Raw genomic sequence first — 18786 nt, 5'->3', positions numbered from 1 at the left:
CACACAGTCTGTAACACCCCTGCCCCCAGTGTCCAGGCATGCCGAGTCACCTTTTATTCCAACACAATGTCACATCTGTCTGAGTGCTAGTGCAATGTATACATTGCATTTACCATACAGAAGCCTCTGAAAACAATGTCTTCCTGGCCAATCTTGTTGTGCAAGACTTGCAGTGGAGAAGCTGCTAAAGATGGCCTCCCTGTTGTACCAGCTTCAGCATCCACGGGGCTTTGCTACTTGCTCTGTCTCTCTATACTGCTGCCATATGCCTAAACTTGTGTCTTCATTCTCAGGTTTTACAGTGAATGAAAAACTAATCATGATGCCAAGAACCCCGTCCAGTCTGGAAGGCAGCCACTGTGAACGCTGCTAATGTAGGATGGAAGGCGGTGGAGTGTCATGTTTATATGGAATGTAAATTTAGATGGAATGTAAGTATCAGTTTAATAGTTGCATTAATGAGAAGTAACAAGAATATGAAGCCTGTGCTGTGATGGAGCCAAGGACTGGGCAGGGAAGGCAGGATTGAGCACACAGTCTAGCAACAAAAGCAAGTGAAGCAATACGCATGGGGCAATAGTAACTACAGCAGCTTGCACTGCCACGTGGCTCCCCTGAGCCAACATCTATACCAGTTTGAACGGCGTAAGTAGCACTTATCCCACTGTACGGCTCACGCCGCCTCTTCGTCCATTTTGTTCCCCCCCCACTTTCAGGATTGCATATTTACTGACTGACTGGTCAAATGTTGTGAAGAATTTTAGACTAATTTACATACGTACAAGCTGCCAAGTCACAATCAACATATGGCAACTGCAGCAAAGAGCTTTCAAGGCAAGTAAAAAGCAGAGGTGGCTTGCCATTGCCTTCCTTCACAGAGTCTCCCTTGGTGGTCTCCCATCCAAGTACTGACTCTGCTTAAGTTCTGAGATTGAGCTATACCATACTCCTTTCCCTTCCGGATGTTCACTTTACTGTGTGTGTTAAGTGTCGTCATGTTGCTTCCAAATCATGACAACCCCATGAATCAACGTCCTCCAAAATGTCCTACTGTTAACAGCCTTGCTCAGGTCTTGTAAAGTGAGGGCCAAGGCTTCCTTTAAAGAGTCAATCCATCTCATGTTGGGTCTTCCTCTTTTTCTTCTGCCTTCCACTTTTCCTAGTATTATTGTCTTTTTCAGTGACTTGTCTTCTCATAATTTGACGAAAGTACAATAGCCTCAGTTTAGTTATTTTAGCTTCTAGAGAGAGTCATTTAGTCATTTTAGCTTCTAGGGAGAGTTCAGGCATGATTTGATCTCGAATCTGCTGATTTGTCTTTTTGGCACTCCCCAGTATCTGTAAAATTCTCCTCCAACACCACATTTCAAAGGAATCAACTTTCTTCCTGTTAGCTTCCTGTTTACTCTACTAGCTCAGCAAATAAAGTCAACAGGCTTATCAACACACCCGGAAGAAAACTTATTATCCCTTAAATAAATGCTTAATATATGGTAATAGACATTGAACCTTCTTATGGCATAAGCAGGGGTGGGGAACGTCAGGCCCGGGGGCGGTTTAAGGCCCACGAAATCATGGGTCCTGGCAGATCTCTAGCTCAGAAGGATCTAAGACTGGTGATACACCCCCTCCTGCGGACAGGAATAGCCTCTATAATAGCAGATGACACCAAGTTAGGAGGGGTAGTTAATACCCCAGAGGATAGGGTCAGAGTTCAGAATGACCTTGATAGACTGGAGAGCTGGGCCATAAGTAATAAAATGGATTTCAGTAGGGAGAAGTGTAAGGTACTTCACCTAGGCAGAAACAACGTAAGGCACAGGTACAGGATGGGAGAGAGTTGGCTTGACAACAGCACATGTGAAAGAGATCTGGGAGTCTTAGTGGACCACAAACTGAACATGAGTCAACAGTGTAATATGGCGGCTAAGAAGGCCAATGCAATTCTGGGCTGCATCAACAGGAGTATTGTGTCTAGATCAAGGGAAGTAATACTACCACTGTATTCTGCATTGGTCAGACCTCACTTGGAATACTGTGTCCAGTTTTGGGCTCCACAATTTAAGAAGGATGTTGACAAGTTGGAGCGTGTCCAGAGGAGGGCAACCAGAATGGTCAAAGGTCTGGAATCCATGCCCTATGAGGAGAGACTTAGGGAGTTGGGTTTGTTTAGTTTGGAGAAGAGAAGGTTGAGGAGAGACATGATAGCCATGTTTAAATATTTGAAGGGATGTCATGTTGATGAGGGAACTAGCTTGTTCTCTGTTGCTCCAGAGACTAGGGCATGGAGTAATGGATTTAAACTAATAGAAAAGTGATTCCACCAAAACATTAGGAAGAGCTTCCTGACGGTGAGGGCTGTTCGATGGTGGAATGCGCTGCCTCGGAGGGTGGTGGAGTCCCCGTCTTTGGAGGTCTTTAAGCAGAGGCTGGATGGCCAACTGTCAGGAGTGCTTTGATTGTGGGATCCTGCATGGTGGGAGGAAGGTTGGTGTCACTGGGGATGTGGTGGGGAGGTAGTTGTTAATTTCCTGCATTGGGCAGGGGGTTGGACTAGATGACCCTGGTGGTCCCTTCCAACTCTATGATTCTATGATTCTATTCAAGGCAGATGTGAGTTTGTTTTGATCTTGGTGGCCAATGACACATCCTTACACTTAAGAAACATTTCTAGCTCTTTCATGGCTGCCCTTCCCAGTCTCAATTTCCTTCTGATTTCTTGGCCGCAGTCTCCCTTTTGGTTGATGATGGAGCCAAGGAATAGAAAGTCTTCAACAATTTCAATGTCCTCATTGTCAATCTTAAAGTTGTGTAAGTCTCCTGTAGTCATTACTTTTGTCTTCTTGATGTTCAGCTGTAGTCCTGCTATCCCCAATGAGGACCCAAAGCTTTCCCCATCATTCTCCTCTCTTCTATTTTATCCTCACAACAACTCTGTGATATAGGCTGAGACTGTGTGACTGGCTCGAAGTCACCCAACAAACTTCCATGGCTAAGAAGGGATTCAAATCTGTGTCCCCAAATCCTAGTCCAGCACTCTAAACACTATACCATACTGGTTTTATTTATTTTAAATGTTTTTATGCTGCCTTTCCACCCAATCAGGGTCTACAAGGCAGTGAACATAAAAATAATAAAAATACATTTAAAATTTAAAATTCAATGTAAAAAAATCATTCTGGGTCTGCAGCACCAATGTACAGGTCATGGTCATAATATTACACCCCTTCATGCAATTAATGCCAAGAATAGGATCCAGCCCTTCAAGGCATCTCCACACTGAATCCTATGTACACTTGCTCAGAATTAGAATTATGTTAATTGAAGCCAGCATGGTATAATAGTTGAGAGCAGCAGACTCTAATCTGGAGAACCAGGTTCGATTCCCCCCTCCTCCACATGAAGCCTGCTGGGTGACCTTGGGCCAGTCATAGTTCTCTCAGAACTCTCTCAGCCCACACAGAGGCATGAAATAGCAAACCATCTGAATGTCTCTTGCTTTGAAAACGCTACAGGGTCACCATAAGTCAACTGTGACTTGACAGCACTTTCTACCACCAAATAGGCTGTAAGTATGGTTGCCAACCTCCAGGTGAAGCCTGACGTTCTCCCAGAATTACTGATCTCCAGACAACTGAGATCAATCCCCATAGAGAAAATGGCTGCTTTGGTGGGTGAACCCCATTGAGCTCCCTCCCCTACCAAAACTCCATCCTCCAGGTCCCAAGTTCCACCTCTAAAATCTCCAGGAATTTCCCAATCTGGAGTTGGCAACCCTAGCTGAAACCCAAGCCCTATGGAGTAACATGCACATGATTCTGCACAAGAACCTTTGTAATTCTCTGTCCCTGTTTGAGTGCATGCCTAAATGCCTCTACTATACAATCTAGCCAACAAACAAAACAGTCTTGTGTCAACATGTGTGTGTGAAAAGTGCCATCAAGTTACAGCTGACTTATGGCAATCCCTTATGGGGTTTTCAATGCAAGAGAATGTCAGAGGTGGTTTGACAGAGCCTGTTTCTGCATAGCAACCCTGATATTCCTTGGTGGTGTCCCATACAAATATTAACCAGGGCTGACCCTGTTTAGCTTCCGAGATCTGACAAGATTGGGCTATACCATGTTGTCTTCCCTCCTCGTGTCAACATAAAGCATAACAAATTATAGCTAATGGTTTCTTTCTACATAGTTTGTAGGAATTATGGAGTCAGTGGAATTTACTTCTTGAGGAAACAGGTTTAGGCTGATGCTGCATGAGGTCACCTTGCTTAGCCTAGTAATAATTAGGGCTATAATGTTTACCTAGTTAATCTATTAAATTGAACAGCTGACAACATTTTGATGAACTAAAACAGTACAACATTTTGATGAACTAAAGGAGCCCCGTGGCGCAGAGTGTTAAACTGCAGTACTGCAGTCAAAAGCTCTGCTCACGACCTGAGTTCGATCCCAACGGAAGTTGGTTTCAGGTAGCCGGCTCAAGGTTGACTCAGCCTTCCATCCTTCCGAGGTCGGTGAAATGAGTACCCAGCTTGCTGGGGGTAAAGGGAAGATGACTGGGGAAGGCACTGGCAAACCACCCCGCAAACAAAGTCTGCCTTGGAAACGTCGGGATGTGACGTCACCCCATGGGTCAGGAATGACCCGGTGCTTGCACAGGGGACCTTTACCTTTTATAAAACAGTGCTTCATGTTGTATTTAATTAAGCAGCAATAAAAAAAAAACACTTATAGAAACTGCAGATGGCAAGTGCCATATTAATTCCCTCCTGTGCATGAGAAAAGAGGGGGTGCTGATTTAATGTCTGCTGCATTACTTATACAAGCCATCTTAAAACACACACACACTTCTTTAGGATGACTGCTTTTGCCAATGTTTGCAAATAACAATCACAATACAATGTTGCAACCAACCAACCAACCCCCCCCAACAAACCTAGGTTAACTGGAGATGAGAACACAAAAGATTTATGGGGAGTGGCATGTATGCATGGAAACATTAACTTACAGGTAAGCCCAAAAACGAAATCCTAAGGACACGTAAACCATGGATTCTGATGTCTCTACACTAATGCACAGAGTATGGGAAACCAGCAGGAGGAACTTGAAGTCCTTATATTGGAAGGGGACTATGACTTAATAGGCATTACTGAAACTTGGTGGGATGACACTCACAATTGGAATATTAGGACTGAGGGGATACAACTTGTTTTAAAAAGATAGACAAATAAGGAAGGGGGGAGGAGTAACATTATATGTCAAGGACGTTTATACTTGTGAGGAGATACATGAATCTGAGTTTGGAAGTTCAGTCAAGAGTCTCTGGGTAAAAATAAAAGGAGTAAGAAATAATAGTGATATTATGGAGTGGGTCTGCTATAGACTACCAACCCAGGCAGAGGGCTTGGATGAGACACTCCTAGACCAGTTACAAAGTTCTCAAAGAGATAGGGCACTGTGGTCATGGGAGATTTCAATTACTTGGACATCTGCTGGATGTCCAACTCTGCTAAAAGTGGAAAGTCAAATAAATTCCTGACTTGTCTTGCTGACAACTTCATTTTCCAGAAAGTGGAGAGGGAAACCTGATTCTCATCAACAGGGAAGAACTGGTTGACCAGGTGAAAGTAGTGGGCACCCTGGGTATAGTGACCATGTAATTTTGGAATTTACAATCTTAGGCAAGGGAAAAGCTGTACATAGTCAGACATATAGGTTGGACTTTAGGAAAGCAAATTTTAACAAATTTGAAGTCATGCTGGGTAGAATCCCATGGTCACAAATACTTAAGGAGAAGGGAATTCAAGAGTTTCTTAAAAGTGAAATATTGAAGGCACAATCGCAAACGATTCTTATGAGAAGAAAAACTGGGAGGAGCCTAAAGAAGACAGGATGGCTCCATAAACATCTTTCTAAAGATTTGAAAAATAAAAAAGAATAATTTAGGAAATGGAAGGGGCTTTATATCCAAGGATGAATATAAACAAATAACCAGTGCTTGTCGGGAGAGTGTTATAAAAGCTAAAGCTCAGTATGATCTCAGGCTAGCGAGAGATGCTAAACATGATTAAAAAGGCTTATTTTGTTATGTTCAGAGTAAGAAAAAGAACAAGGACATGGTAGACCCATTGTGGGGACAGGATAGAATTGTAACAGATGATGAATAGAGGCCAGAACTCCCCAATTCCTACTTTTCCTCAGTCTTCTCTTGCAAGGAAAATGGTGGTCAACATGGTAAAAACAGATACTAAATTGGGAGGGGTAACAAATACAGTAGAAGACAGAGCCAGGATGCAGGGTCATCTTGACAGGTTGTAAATCTATAAAGCCCCATAAAGCTGACCGCTCACCTCGCTGTGGCCCCGCCCAATGCTCCCTGGTGGCTGTGAAATCTGACCAAGTGCTTGGCCAATGGGAATGGGCCAGAAACGGCCATGCTCCCAAGGAGGAAGCCCTAGGCTGGCTGGGTAATCCTGCATAAGCACCACTTCACTCAAGCACCACTTCTGACAGGTAATGCCTAAGCAGCTCGGGATGCTGCAGGAAAGCTCTTTGGAGGTTTTAAAGCAGAGGCTAGATGGTCACCCATCAGCAATGCTGATTCTATGACCTTGGGCAGTTCATGGGAGGGAGGGCAGGAAGTGTTGTGTCAGTGTTTGGCTCTCATGGCCCCTTCTGGGTCAGGAAGCAATTTCGCCCCAGGCCAGATTGCCAGGGATCCTGGAGGGTTTTTGTTGCCATCATGTGAATTTCCTGCATTGTGCAGGGTGTGGGACTAGATAATCCTGGTGGCCCCTTCCGACTGTATGATTCTAGTGTAGTGGTTAGCGTCTACTGGGGAAAGCAGGGTGCAATCCTGAACTGGCTTTTTTGTGAAAGCACCAGCAACTTTTGGGGGGCTCTCCTAAGTCCTGGTCCTCATGTGCCAGCCAACCCAACTCAGCCAGTGGACAACAGAGTGGACCCTCAGGAACATCCTAGTGAGGATCTGCAGAGGGAGGTGAAAAATGGTGGCAATCGGCACAGTCTTATATATGGCTTCTGGCCACTAATTTTTAACCAAAAAAGAACAGATCCTAAGCATGTTTAGGTCTATTCTGTTCAATGGGGCATACCAGCTAGTAAGTATGCTTAGGCTTGCAGCCTAGGTGACCCTGGACCAATCACTTTCTCTCAGGCTATCCTACCTCATAGGGTTATTGTGAATGCAGGAAGCCACTATGAGCCCAACCTTTGGGTTGGGGAGGGCAGGGCAAAAATGCAACAAATAAATAAAACTGTACATCCTGTTGGTTCTTGTAGGTTATCCGGGCGAAACGTCAGGAAAGAAAATACCAAGACCACGGTTACACAGCCCGGATAACCTACAAGAACCAATGAACTCTGACCGTGAAAGCCTTCGACAACACTGTACATCCTGTCATGAGCATTTTGGAGGAAGCATAAGATAAAAATTAAGACAGGAGTCCAGCAGCACCTTAAAGCCTAACAAAATTTATTCCAGCAAAGAGCTTACTTGATTAGATTAGAATAATAGAATCACAGAGTTGGAAGGGGCCATACAGGCCATCTAGTCCAACCCCCCTGCTTAATGTAGGATCAGCCAAGAGCAGTGGTTCTCAACCATTTTTTGCACCATTCCCCCTTTCACCATTGTTCAGAATATAATTCCCCCTTCCCAAGATAGTCATAAACTTTATTGAATGTCGCAGATTAAATTAAAAAACAAACTACAATTTTACAGATTGTACATAATCTACAGGACATCACACTTGGCTGAATAGTGGTCCCAATTCCCCCCCCCCCATGAACCCTAAAATTCCCCCCCCGGGGGGATTCCTGTTGTTGAGAACCTCTGGCCTAGAGCATCCCTGACAAGTGTTTGTCCAGCCGCTGGCTGAAGACTGCCAGTGAGGAGGACCTCGGCACCTCCCTAGGCAGCCGATTCCGCTGCTGAACTACTCTCACATTAAAAGACATAATAAATCCTAATATCCATCCGGTACCTTTCTGCCCGTAATTTAAACCCGTTATTGTGAGTCCTCTGCTGCTAAGAAGAGCAGCTGTTTGAGGCCTCTGTTTGATTTTGGGGCTAACAGATTCCCAGGGCTCCCTTGTTAGAACTAGGATTTTTTTTTTAATGACTATTAATGACAGAGGAAGACCCAACAAGCGATGGATGGACTCAATAAAGGAAGCCACAGCCTTCAATTGGCAAGATCTGAGCAAGGATGTCAAAGATAGGACATAAGTCAAAAAGGGCAAGAGTCCAGTAGCACCTTAAAGACTAACAAAAATATTTTCTGGTAGGGTATGAGCTTTCGTGAGCCACAGCTCACTTCTTCAGATACAGCTAGAATGTGAATCCATCGGTCTTTAAGTAGAGGAACAGTATGTAAATGTGAATAGCAGGCTTGATGGAATTAGGTGTGATATGCAGAAGAGTCTGTGATGTCCAGGGGAGAGATGGGTGTGGAGAAATCAGCATTGGTAATGGGCCATGAATGCAAGGTCTTTATTCAGCCCAGGTAAGCTCATACCCTACCAGAAAATATTTTTGTTAGTCTTTAAGGTGCTACTGGACTCTTGCCCTTTTTGACTACTGCAAACAGACTAACACGGCTACCCACTGTGAAAAGATAGGACATGTTGGAGGACTTTCATTCATAGGGTCGCCATGAGTCGGAAGCGACTTGACGGCACTTAACACACACTAACACACACACACAATGACAGAGGATTAAAAAAAAAAAAGGCGAGGTGCAGAACGAGGAGTTGTCCGACGGTCCCTTATTGCCAGCCCCCGAGCATGCGCGCTGGAGACACCGCACGCTGACGGCTGCGGCGAGGAGAGTTTGGAGACAGACCCCTCCTCTGGCCCCGCCCCCCGGCGGCCCCGCCCCCTCGCCGCTCCGCCGGCGTTTGCAGGGCGGAGGGAAAAGATAAGGGGAGGGGGGGGGGAGAGGAGGATCCTCCTCCAGCAGCGCCGGCCTCTCATTCATGCGGCGGCGGGGCCGGCGACGGGACCTGAGGGAAAGTGGGAGGCGGCAGCGGCGCTGAGCGAGGCGCCCACAGCGGCAGGGGGAGGAGCCGCCGCCGCCTCAGCCGACTTCCCTCTGTCGGATCACCTCAGAATCGTCGTCGTCCCCAGCAGCAGAGGAGGGGCCGGACCATGCGGTGGCCGCGGAGCCCTCGGAGGCCCTGGCGGCTTCCCCGGCGCTCGCTGCTGGCCGCCCTTTTCTTCTTCTCGCTCTCCTCCTCCTTCCTCTACTTCGTCTATGTGGCGCCCGGCATCGGTGAGCGGAGGGAGGGAGGGGCGGCTGACTGACTGACTGAGGCGAGGGAAGAACTGGTATATGAAGCGAGGGAAAGCGGGGGGGGGGCGTTTGCCGCCGCCGCTCCCAGCATGACGAGGGGGCGCGCGGGCCGTGTGCGCGCGCAGCCCTTCTGAGGGGGAGCGCGTGCCGCGCTCCCCCTCAGAAGGGCTGCGCGCGCACACGGCCCGCGCGCCTAACGGTCGGCGGTGGGGGGAGGGGGAAGCCCCCTCCTCAGTTTTTGGCTCCCGCTGGGGCTGAAGGGAAAGAGGCGGCCGAGCCGCGCGTGTCTCTCCCCCCCCTCCTTCTCGTCCTCCTCCTCCGCCCATCTCCCGCCAGCCCTCATTGCCGCAGCCTCGGCTCCCCTTTCCACACACACACGCTCGCCTCTTCCTCCTCCCTCCTCCTCCTCCAAGGCTGCGTCGGGAGGCTCTCTCCTACGCCTTCCCCCCCCCCACCCCGTCCTCTCCCCGTAATGTTTATCAATGGGGACTCTTCCAGAGAGGCCTCCCCCCTCTGCTGCTTCCCTTCTCCCCCCCCCCCCCAGAGAATATACTGTTATACTGACATATATGCTGACATATGGCCCTGACCTGGACGGCCCAGGCTAGCCTGATCTCGTCAGATCTCAGAAGGTAAGCAGGGTCAGCCCTGGTTAGTATTTGGATGGGAGACCCCCAAGGAAGACCAGGGCTGCTGTCCAGAGGAAGGCACTGGCAAACCACCTCTCTTAGTCTCTTGCCATGAAAACCCCAAAAAGGGGTCGCCGTAAGTCGGCTGCGACTTGACGGCACTTGACACACATACTGACATATATACTGTCATACTGTTGACATTTACCTACTAATGCTTGTCTGAATCCACTCTCTACTTAAAGACAGATGGAGTCACATTCTAAGCTCTATCTGAAGAAGTGAGCTGTGGTTCGCGAAAGCTCATCCCCCTACCAGAAAATATTCTTGTTAAGTCTTTAAGGTGCTACTGGACTCTTGCCCTTTTCTGCAGACAGACTAACACGGCTACCCGCTGTGAATTATCTTCATGGAAGGGGCCACATTTAGCCGTACAGAATGGAAATCCATCAACCTTGTGACATACTAATGCTTGTCTGAATTCGCTCTCCTCTACTTAAAGGCAGATGGAGTCACATTCTAAGCTGTCTCTGAAGAAGTGAGCTGTGGCTCACGAAAGCTCATACCCTGCCAGAAAATATTCTTGTTAGTCTTTAAGGTGCTACTGGACTCTTGCCCTTTTCTACCACCCCGCAGAGAAGATTGTCTTCTCTCTCTCCCCCACCCCAGCCTTGGATGATAGGGGCACAGAGTAGCATAGCCTTGAATTACGAACAGGTACTTATAGTTATTTGCTGTGTCTCCAATGTCCGCTTTTCTTCTTCTTCAGTACCCCCCCCTCGAAAAGTCCCATTGGTGCACGTCTGAATTTTATTTTATTTTTTGGTCATCTGTTATCCCCCTTTGAAAAATTGCTGTGTGTCTCCATTATAATTTTTCTTCCTTCTGTGCCCCTCTAAAACATGGGTTCTCAACAAGGGGGGGATTCCCCCCTGGGGGGGTTAGGGTTGGGGGTGTAAATAGGGACCGCTATTCAGCAAAGTGTGACGTCCTGTAGATTATGTACAATCTGTAAAATTGTAGTTTGTTTTTAATAACTTAGACTATCTTGGGAAGGGGGGAATTATATTCTGAACAATGGTGAAGGAGAATGGAGCAAAAAAGTTGAGAACCACTGCTCTAAAAAATTGCTGTATGTCTCAACTGTAATTTTCTTCTTTCTGTGTCTTACCTGCATATGGTTACCTGCAGATACTTGATTTTTTAAAGCTATTCTTCAAATGTATGCGCCCTGTTTGGATGAAGTGGGGGGGAATCTTATGTGTTGGGGGTTCTGTAGAGCTGTATGGTTTTTAATCTTTGCATCTGCAGGGCTCAGTACTCCAAGGCTTGATTTCTCTTTTCTCCATCTTTTCTGTGTTGTCTCCCACACCCTATGTGTCCGTGACCTTGACTGACACACCACTTTACCCTCGCTGTTTCTGCTCCAAAGCTGAAGGGAAAGATTAGTTGTGTGCATGAGGTGAAGGGGAAGACGCATGAGGGTGTAAATTCTCCTGGCAGTAGTTGGGCAATGGTGCTTCTTTCACAAAGGCCTGAAAGAAGGAGATTTTTCTGCACTGGCTGTTCTTGTAACTTATGCTAGTTAGGGGTGATAGTAGGGGACGAAGTAATTTTCAAGTGTGCACTTGAGGAAGGCCATTGGTTGCCAGTTATTGGCAAAAAGGAGTCAGAGGAAATTTGATGGTGAAGGTATGGTGCAAATACACACTCATCACATGCCAGTATTTTATAGTTAACTGGGATGTTCTGTTGCTTGTTACATTTCTTTCGCAAGGCGCATTTTTTTCTCCAAGATGCGATCCTCTGACAGGTGGTAATTGCTGTGCTTTCACTTTACATATCGTTGAGTGTGAAATCTCTTGATATGCTTTCTCGTTTTCACATGCTGTGTTAGTGTTATTCAGGGTGGTTTAGGGCTGCAGACTTCTAGATGAGAATAGCAGCATTCAGTGGTTTTGGAAGTTGAAAATGCTTTGGGTTATTCACAGAGGGCCTTCATTCAGGAGATCAGCAATTGTCATGGCGACTTGAGTATGTGGCTGAGGCTGTAAAATAGGATAAAAATTGGTATTTTTTTTCTAGACTAGTATCTCCAGGCAGCTACATAAGTCCTTGCTCAATACCTTTTGAACTTTGGTTGGTAAAAAGCATATCTCGGTAGGGAAGTTGACTAAAAATGATTTCTAATTCTGGTAATATGCTTTTTAATGCCTTTTCATTCTGTTAAAATAGTGCTTCTCCAGGAATAGGTAGGTGTTATCCTTAGAACAGTGGGTACAAGCTTCGCCAACGTAGAATTGTTGCACTCAAAGTAGCACTTAATACCATGTGCTATTTAATGCTAATATCAGTGCCTTCCTTGCAGTACCCAGCCTGCATTTATAACATGCAATATTGATTATTTGACTTACCTCGTGTTGGAGCATTTTAGCCATAAAATCCATTAAATCTAGTCATTAAACCTAAAGCCTTGGATGATAGGGACATAGGGTAATGCCACACAGAGTAGCATGGACTTGAATTGCAAACAGGTACTGTAGTTATTTGCTGTGTTTGCACATGTAATATTACTGCAGTGGTAAAATTAAAGATGTGTTCATTTCCCAAAATTACACAAGAATAGCTGTCAGTGCAACATGAACCCATTAATATCATACTTTGTTTCCTTGGTCTGTCATATGGTACACTGTGGCAAGCAGTGTAACTTGGCAAGGTCATGGAATGTGTTTTCAGTTTGTCTGGCTACATACTATTTTCCAATTATATGAAACAAACTATCTGTTTTGTATTAAAAGTTACTGAAGAGGTTTGCTTCTCATTCAGCTAAATTCTCAATGCAGAGAGCAATCCGAATACTATGGCAAGGCATTTCCCAAGTGCTGGGCCGCAAGGGTTAGTATGTGGAAGCTAATCGAACCTCTGAGAGAGAGGTATCATATGCAATAGGATGTTATCACTATCCTTCAGTGAGGAGGATTATAGATACTTGCAGAAGCACTCCTTCAATCTTGCATGTTTGCAGGTTGCTGCATTTTCCTCTGAGTTCTTAAGTCTTGTTGGGCCTTGGTCATCTGTCTGTGGCCATATGCTCACTGGGAAAAAGCAAAACTTGGTTCTGAGAGAGGCTGTTATGCAAAGGATATCTCCAAATATGTAATGTATCTATACTCTTATGACAGGGTGACTTCTTTAATAGTGCTAGTGCATTATACTCATTAATTACTTGGTCTTTATTGGAGTAATTTCATTCACTTTTCTTGGGAAATAAGGTAAAATGCAGAAGTAGCACTTGTTTTGACTCCACTGTTCACTGGTTTCTCATTTCCCATCTGAATATTGCTTTCTAACATTTGCTGAATGAATGAAAGTATGGAGGACACTGTGATGTGTGTGTTGAATGCTTTTAGGAGCATTCAGATCTTGGAACCTTCTGTATTGTCTGTCTGAAAAACACCATCCTTTCCACTTTTCATTTATGCAAAAAGGTCTCTAGTAGTTGCAAGATCTTAATGGCATTTGTGTAAAGACTGGCTGTACATTTTCATTTTTTTTTAAATTGGTTCTGCTTGTGTTGAATATATTCTGCTTTGAGCTCTTTGGAGAAAAGGCACAATAAAAATGTACTAAATGCAAGTGTACAAATGTGAAATGGATAGTGTAGATTTTTCTGTGATTAAAGCCAGGGTGCAGCAAGGTAAAGCAAAAACATCTCAATGGTTCTTGTACTGTTGCTGGTATTTGAGTCCTGAACTGGATAGGCAAGAAACACCAAAAATTTAAAATCTCTCACTGCATCTAAAGCTAGGGGTTATAATATGAATTTTCATGTGGTAAATTCATAATTCCCTTATAGATGTATTGTTTGAAAGAAGCAAAGCAGACATAAAGTTCAATCATTTTCTCTAAGGCAGGGTATGCTAACAGTGGGCCTGCATAGTCTGACTCATCAAACCTAATACTGTTTACCAACCACCTATTGTAACATACTAAGTGCGTGAAATCACTCTTTGTACTTTCTTGGATATTGGGAAAAGTGGAAACTTCATAGGTGCCTTAGTGGGCTGTGTATAGCTGGGTAGGTCATCAAAGTTGCTGTAGTATTGTTGGGAGTACATTCTATTTCTGTGGCTTTAGTGGATAATCCCTGGCAGGTAGAGTCAGCTCGAAGTGGCACATCAAAGACACTTGCTGGTTTGAAATGGGTACCAGGAATTAGAAGAAACAGAGAATGTCCAAGGGTTACTGTTAACAAGCCAAAAGATCACAGATGGATAATCTGTGGCATGTCACAGGTGACCATGGGGATTGAGGGAAAGCAGATTCTTATTGTTATAAAACCCTGACTCCCACCTAGACTGCTTCTTCATGCCACTATTGGGACAGGTACCAAGGTGGTTAAGTGGTTAAGAACCACTGTTGTAAGAGTCAGCACCTTGAATTGAACCCAGAAACTAATCAATAACCAGCGGAGTGACTGCAGAATTTGTGTAAAATGTATACTCCACCTACTTCCAGGTAGCAGTTGAGCATTTGGTATCAGCTGGCTTTACAGTAGTTCAGTAGTAAGGTTACCGCATCATAGACCCACATGACCAGATTGGCCAAGTCAAGGTAGGGAACTGTCTTGCAGTTAGAAGAATCCTGTGGACCACATCTTCCTTATCTCATAAACCTTTAATGTTCTGTGTATTGCATTTTCAAAGTTTCTGCAGTTGTGAGGGCTGAAAATAAAAACTAATTTAAAAGGAAGAAAAATCAGTGCTGATACTCACATGTATGCTAGCTCTTGTTCTAAACCAGTGGGTCGGCAAACCACGGGCTCTTTGGCCCCTTGAGTGCGGCTCTGGGCTGCAGGATCACGGCCGCCCACCCGAGAGAAGCCACCTTTGCGGGGTGGGGGGGGGGCTGGCTTCCTTTGGCGGAGGATGGGGCGGCGCGGTGGAGGAGACCCTGGCGTCCCTTCCCTGCCCGGGCTCTGTGCTCACGCAGAAGTCCCGCAAAAGTTCTCTGCCTTTCCGCCAGCCCAGAGCCACCGCGCCTGGGGGGGGGGGGTCTTTGCAACGTGCTGGCCGGAGCACCGGGGGGAGGGAGGGAGGCCCCGATCCAGCACACACACACCCTCCCCCACCTTCCTCACCTGCAAACTCTAGCGCGTCGCCCTCGTGGCCTGCCCTTCCCTTCCGCCGCTGGAGAATGCCGGGGAGGGGGGAGGACGCCCCTCCGCCTTCCTCCTTCTCTTCCTCCTCTTCCTCGGAGGCCGAGGCGCTGAGGACGGGCGGATGGCCGGCCGGGGAGGGAAGGAAGGAAGGAGCCCAGGCGGCGGCAGCAAGGAGGAGGTCGGGGCCGGGTGAGGGGGGAGCCATGTTTGATTCATGCACATTTTCCCCATCCAGATTCTCAAAACTCAAAAATAAGCCCCCCTGCAGAGTTTTGAGAATGCAGATGGGGAAAATGTACAGTGTTTGTCAGTCATTGTCATGATTTAATTTTATGGATACCTTACTTACAATTTAATTTTTATCAATAAATAAGATCACTATTAAGTATGATATCAAGTTTATTCAGTGTACCTATAGTTTAATTAAGACTTAAAACTTTAATTAAAGTTTATTAAGTTAATAAACTATATAGGTAGGTACACTGTTTAAGTTTAAGAAATTTGGCTCTCAAAATAAATGTCAATCGTTGTACTGTTGATATTTGGCTCTGTTGACTAATGAGTTTGCCGACCACTGTTCTAAACAATAAATAGCACATTGGGCGTTGCCATGGTTCCCTAGACAGTCCAATGACCATCCTGTCTTGGGATGTCAAGGCCAGTAGCTCTTCAGTGTGCTTGCTTTATGTGAATGCAGGAGATGCCAAATAGACTGATATCCTCATTTCACTGTAGAAGTCAGCTACACTTTTTCCTTTTCAACTTCACTTTAATTTGGATTCGCTTCTTTATATATGGAGAAACATAATAGTTCTGTTCTCACCAGGTGTAGGTCTCTTTCCCAAGACCCAGTAATGAAGAAATGGCTTCAAAAAAAAAATGAGGACAGAGAGATGCAGCTGCAAAATGCATGAAAATGGAGCTGTTTGCTGTGATCTAATGTCATATTCATGCAAACACATTATGCAAACTGTCTGTAGTTCCTGTATACTTAGTTATGATAAGTGGTAAACAGCTTGCAAATGTAAAATGTATTCCTACTATGTGGTGGTCTTGACCCTGCACTGCTTCCAGACCAGTTCTTGCTCTTTAGCGGAATAACAGAGAATACAGGCTTTTTTGCCAAGTGAACCTGGAGTTTGCATGTACTGTAGCAACTGGCTGTACCTCTTCAGCGAGGCTTACCTTGCATTTTGAAAACTCTAGGCCAAAGTAATCCTTCAGTGGCTAGAGAGGAGCAGTTTCAATAGCTGCACCCAAATCCTCATAAACAGTTTTCTTGTTTCTTTAATTATTAATTCCTGTACTTTTTTAGTTCCTGTACTTTTTTAGTTCCCGTACTTTTTTATTAGTTCCTGTATCTGAAAACCATAAATTGATAAGAACATAGGATGAGCCTTGCTGGATCCAACCAGTGGTCTATTACACCATCCTGTCTCACACAGTGGCCAACCAGTTACTCTGAAAGACCAGCAACGGCATAGAGGCAGAGGCCTTCCCCTGATGTTTTCTCCTGGCACTGGCATTCAGAGGTTTGTTGCCTCTGTCATGGAAGTTCCCTTTACTCACTATGGCTAGTAGCAACTCCTGGACCTCTCCTCCATGAATTTGTCTAATCTCCTTTTAAAGCCTTCCGTGTTTGTGACCATCACTACATCCTTTGGCAGTGAATTCCACATGTTCTTCAGTCATTCAGTAAAAAAGTACTTCCTTTGTATGTCCTGAAACTTTTGGCTGTCAACTTCATTGGGTGTCCTTGAGATCTAGTATTTTGGGAGAAGGACAAGTTGTCTCTATCAGGTGTCTGCCCCATGCATAATTTTATAAATGTCGAATCATGTTTCCCCTCAGTCTTTTTTTCTTTTCTTTTTTCTAAACTGAAAGTTTGAGTTTCATTAGCTTTTCCTCACAGGAAAGGTGCTTTAACCCCTTAACCATCTAGGTTGCCCTTTTTTCTACTCTTTCCAGCTCTGGAATGTCCTTTTCGAGATAAAGCAAGCAAAACTGCACACAGTATTCCACAGAGTAGCATAGTTGTTTACAGTAGATGAATCCATGGATTAATTTACCATCCTTGTGTTCTAGTACAGTAATCTTAAAAAACAGTGTGTTAAAATGATGTTTGAATTTTGGGCTTTTTGTACTATTAGCTACCTTATGAGGAAGAACTGTATCAATTTTACAATTGCAAGTATATAATTTGCAGTTAAGGGTTCTCAATTATTTTTGATGCAGAAGACATAATCGTCTGTCTTCAAAGTTCTCTAAGTATACAACTATTTTTAGTCAGTCCTAGCATTTCTATTTACTGAATAATGTGTGACCTGCTATAATCTTGAGAACAGTCTTTACACAGAGTATTACTTTGTACCGTGTTCCTGAGCTTTAATAGATTTATTGCTCATAAAACACTGTTGTAGTGATAATTCAGTGACACACAATTTTTCTGGGTTTAATAAAGTTGAGGAAATGGCTAGCCCCACCCACTTCATTAAATACCCTTCAAGTTACAAATTAGGGCACAACAAGCAGCACTTGGGACAACATAGTTATATGATGTCCAGATCATGTGAACTGATGGTATCTCTAGAGTATTTTGTTCAGTTTTGGGCACCACGATTTTAAAAAGATGTAGATAAGCTGGAATGTATCCAGAGGAGGGCAACAAAGATGGTGAGGGGTCTGGAGACCAAGTCCTATGAGGAAAGGTTGTAGGAGTTGGGTATGTTTAGCCTGAAAAGGAGAAGACTGAGAGGGGATATGATAACCATCTTCAAGTACTTGAAGGGCTGTCATGTAGAGGATGGTGTCGAGTTGTTTTTGGTTGCCCCAGAAGGTTGCTCCAGAACCAATGGGTTAAAATTAAATCAGAAGAATTTCTATCTAGACATTAGGAAGAATTTTCTAGCAGAGCAATTCCTCAGTGAAACAGGCTTCCTCGGGAGGTGGTAAGCTCTCCTTCCCTGGAGGTTTTTAAGCAGAGGCTGGATGGTTATCTGTCAGCAATGCTGATTCTATGAACTTGGGAAGTTTATGGGAGGGAGGCATCTTGGCCATCTTCTGGGCACTGTGTGTGTGTGGGGGAAGTAGTTGTGAGTTTCCTGCATTGTGCAGGGGGTTGGACTAGATGACCCTGGTGATCCCTTCCAACTCTATGATTTTATTCTATGATTCTGTGTGTGTGTTAAGTGCCGGTAAGTCGCTTCCGACTCATGGTGACCCTATGAATCTAAGTCCTCCAAAATGTCCTATCTTTGGCAGCCTTGCTCAGGTTTTGCAAATTGAGGGCTGTGGTTTCCTTTATAGAGTCAATCCATCTTTTGTTGGGTCTTCCTCTTTTCCTGCTGCCCTCAACTTTCCTAGCATGACTGTCTTTTCCAGTGACTCTTGTCTTCTCATAATGTGACCAAAATGCGATAGCCTCAGTTTAGTCATTTCAGCTTTTAGGGTCAGTTTGATCTATAACCCTCTGATTTGTCTTTTTGGCAGTGTATGGTATCCGTAACACAACTCCAACACCACATTTCAAAGGAATCTACTTTCTTCCTATCAGCTTTCTTCAATGTCCAGCTTTCACACCCATACATATATATCTGTATATTTATGATATAAGATCTGAGGGATACATATGAGACCCTTCAACCTCTATCTGTTGGCCAACTCTTCAATATCAGGTT

At 44.8% G+C, this 18786-nt stretch overlaps 1 protein-coding gene across 1 annotated transcript in view; it reads left to right on the top strand.

Moving 5' to 3' along the window:
- The first annotated feature begins 9164 nt into the window (after positions 1 to 9164).
- Positions 9165 to 18786, top strand: part of B4GALT5 (beta-1,4-galactosyltransferase 5) — a 65982-nt gene continuing 56360 nt past the window's right edge. The window contains exon 1 of the mRNA XM_056844338.1: positions 9165 to 9298. Coding sequence (XP_056700316.1) covers positions 9175 to 9298 — 124 coding nt within the window. The 5' untranslated portion in view covers positions 9165 to 9174. The remainder of the gene's footprint in view (positions 9299 to 18786) is intronic.

Source organism: Euleptes europaea, chromosome 2, assembly GCF_029931775.1.
Source record: "Euleptes europaea isolate rEulEur1 chromosome 2, rEulEur1.hap1, whole genome shotgun sequence".
Lineage (NCBI taxonomy): Eukaryota > Metazoa > Chordata > Lepidosauria > Squamata > Sphaerodactylidae > Euleptes > Euleptes europaea.
This window is presented reverse-complemented; position numbering and strand designations above follow the sequence as displayed.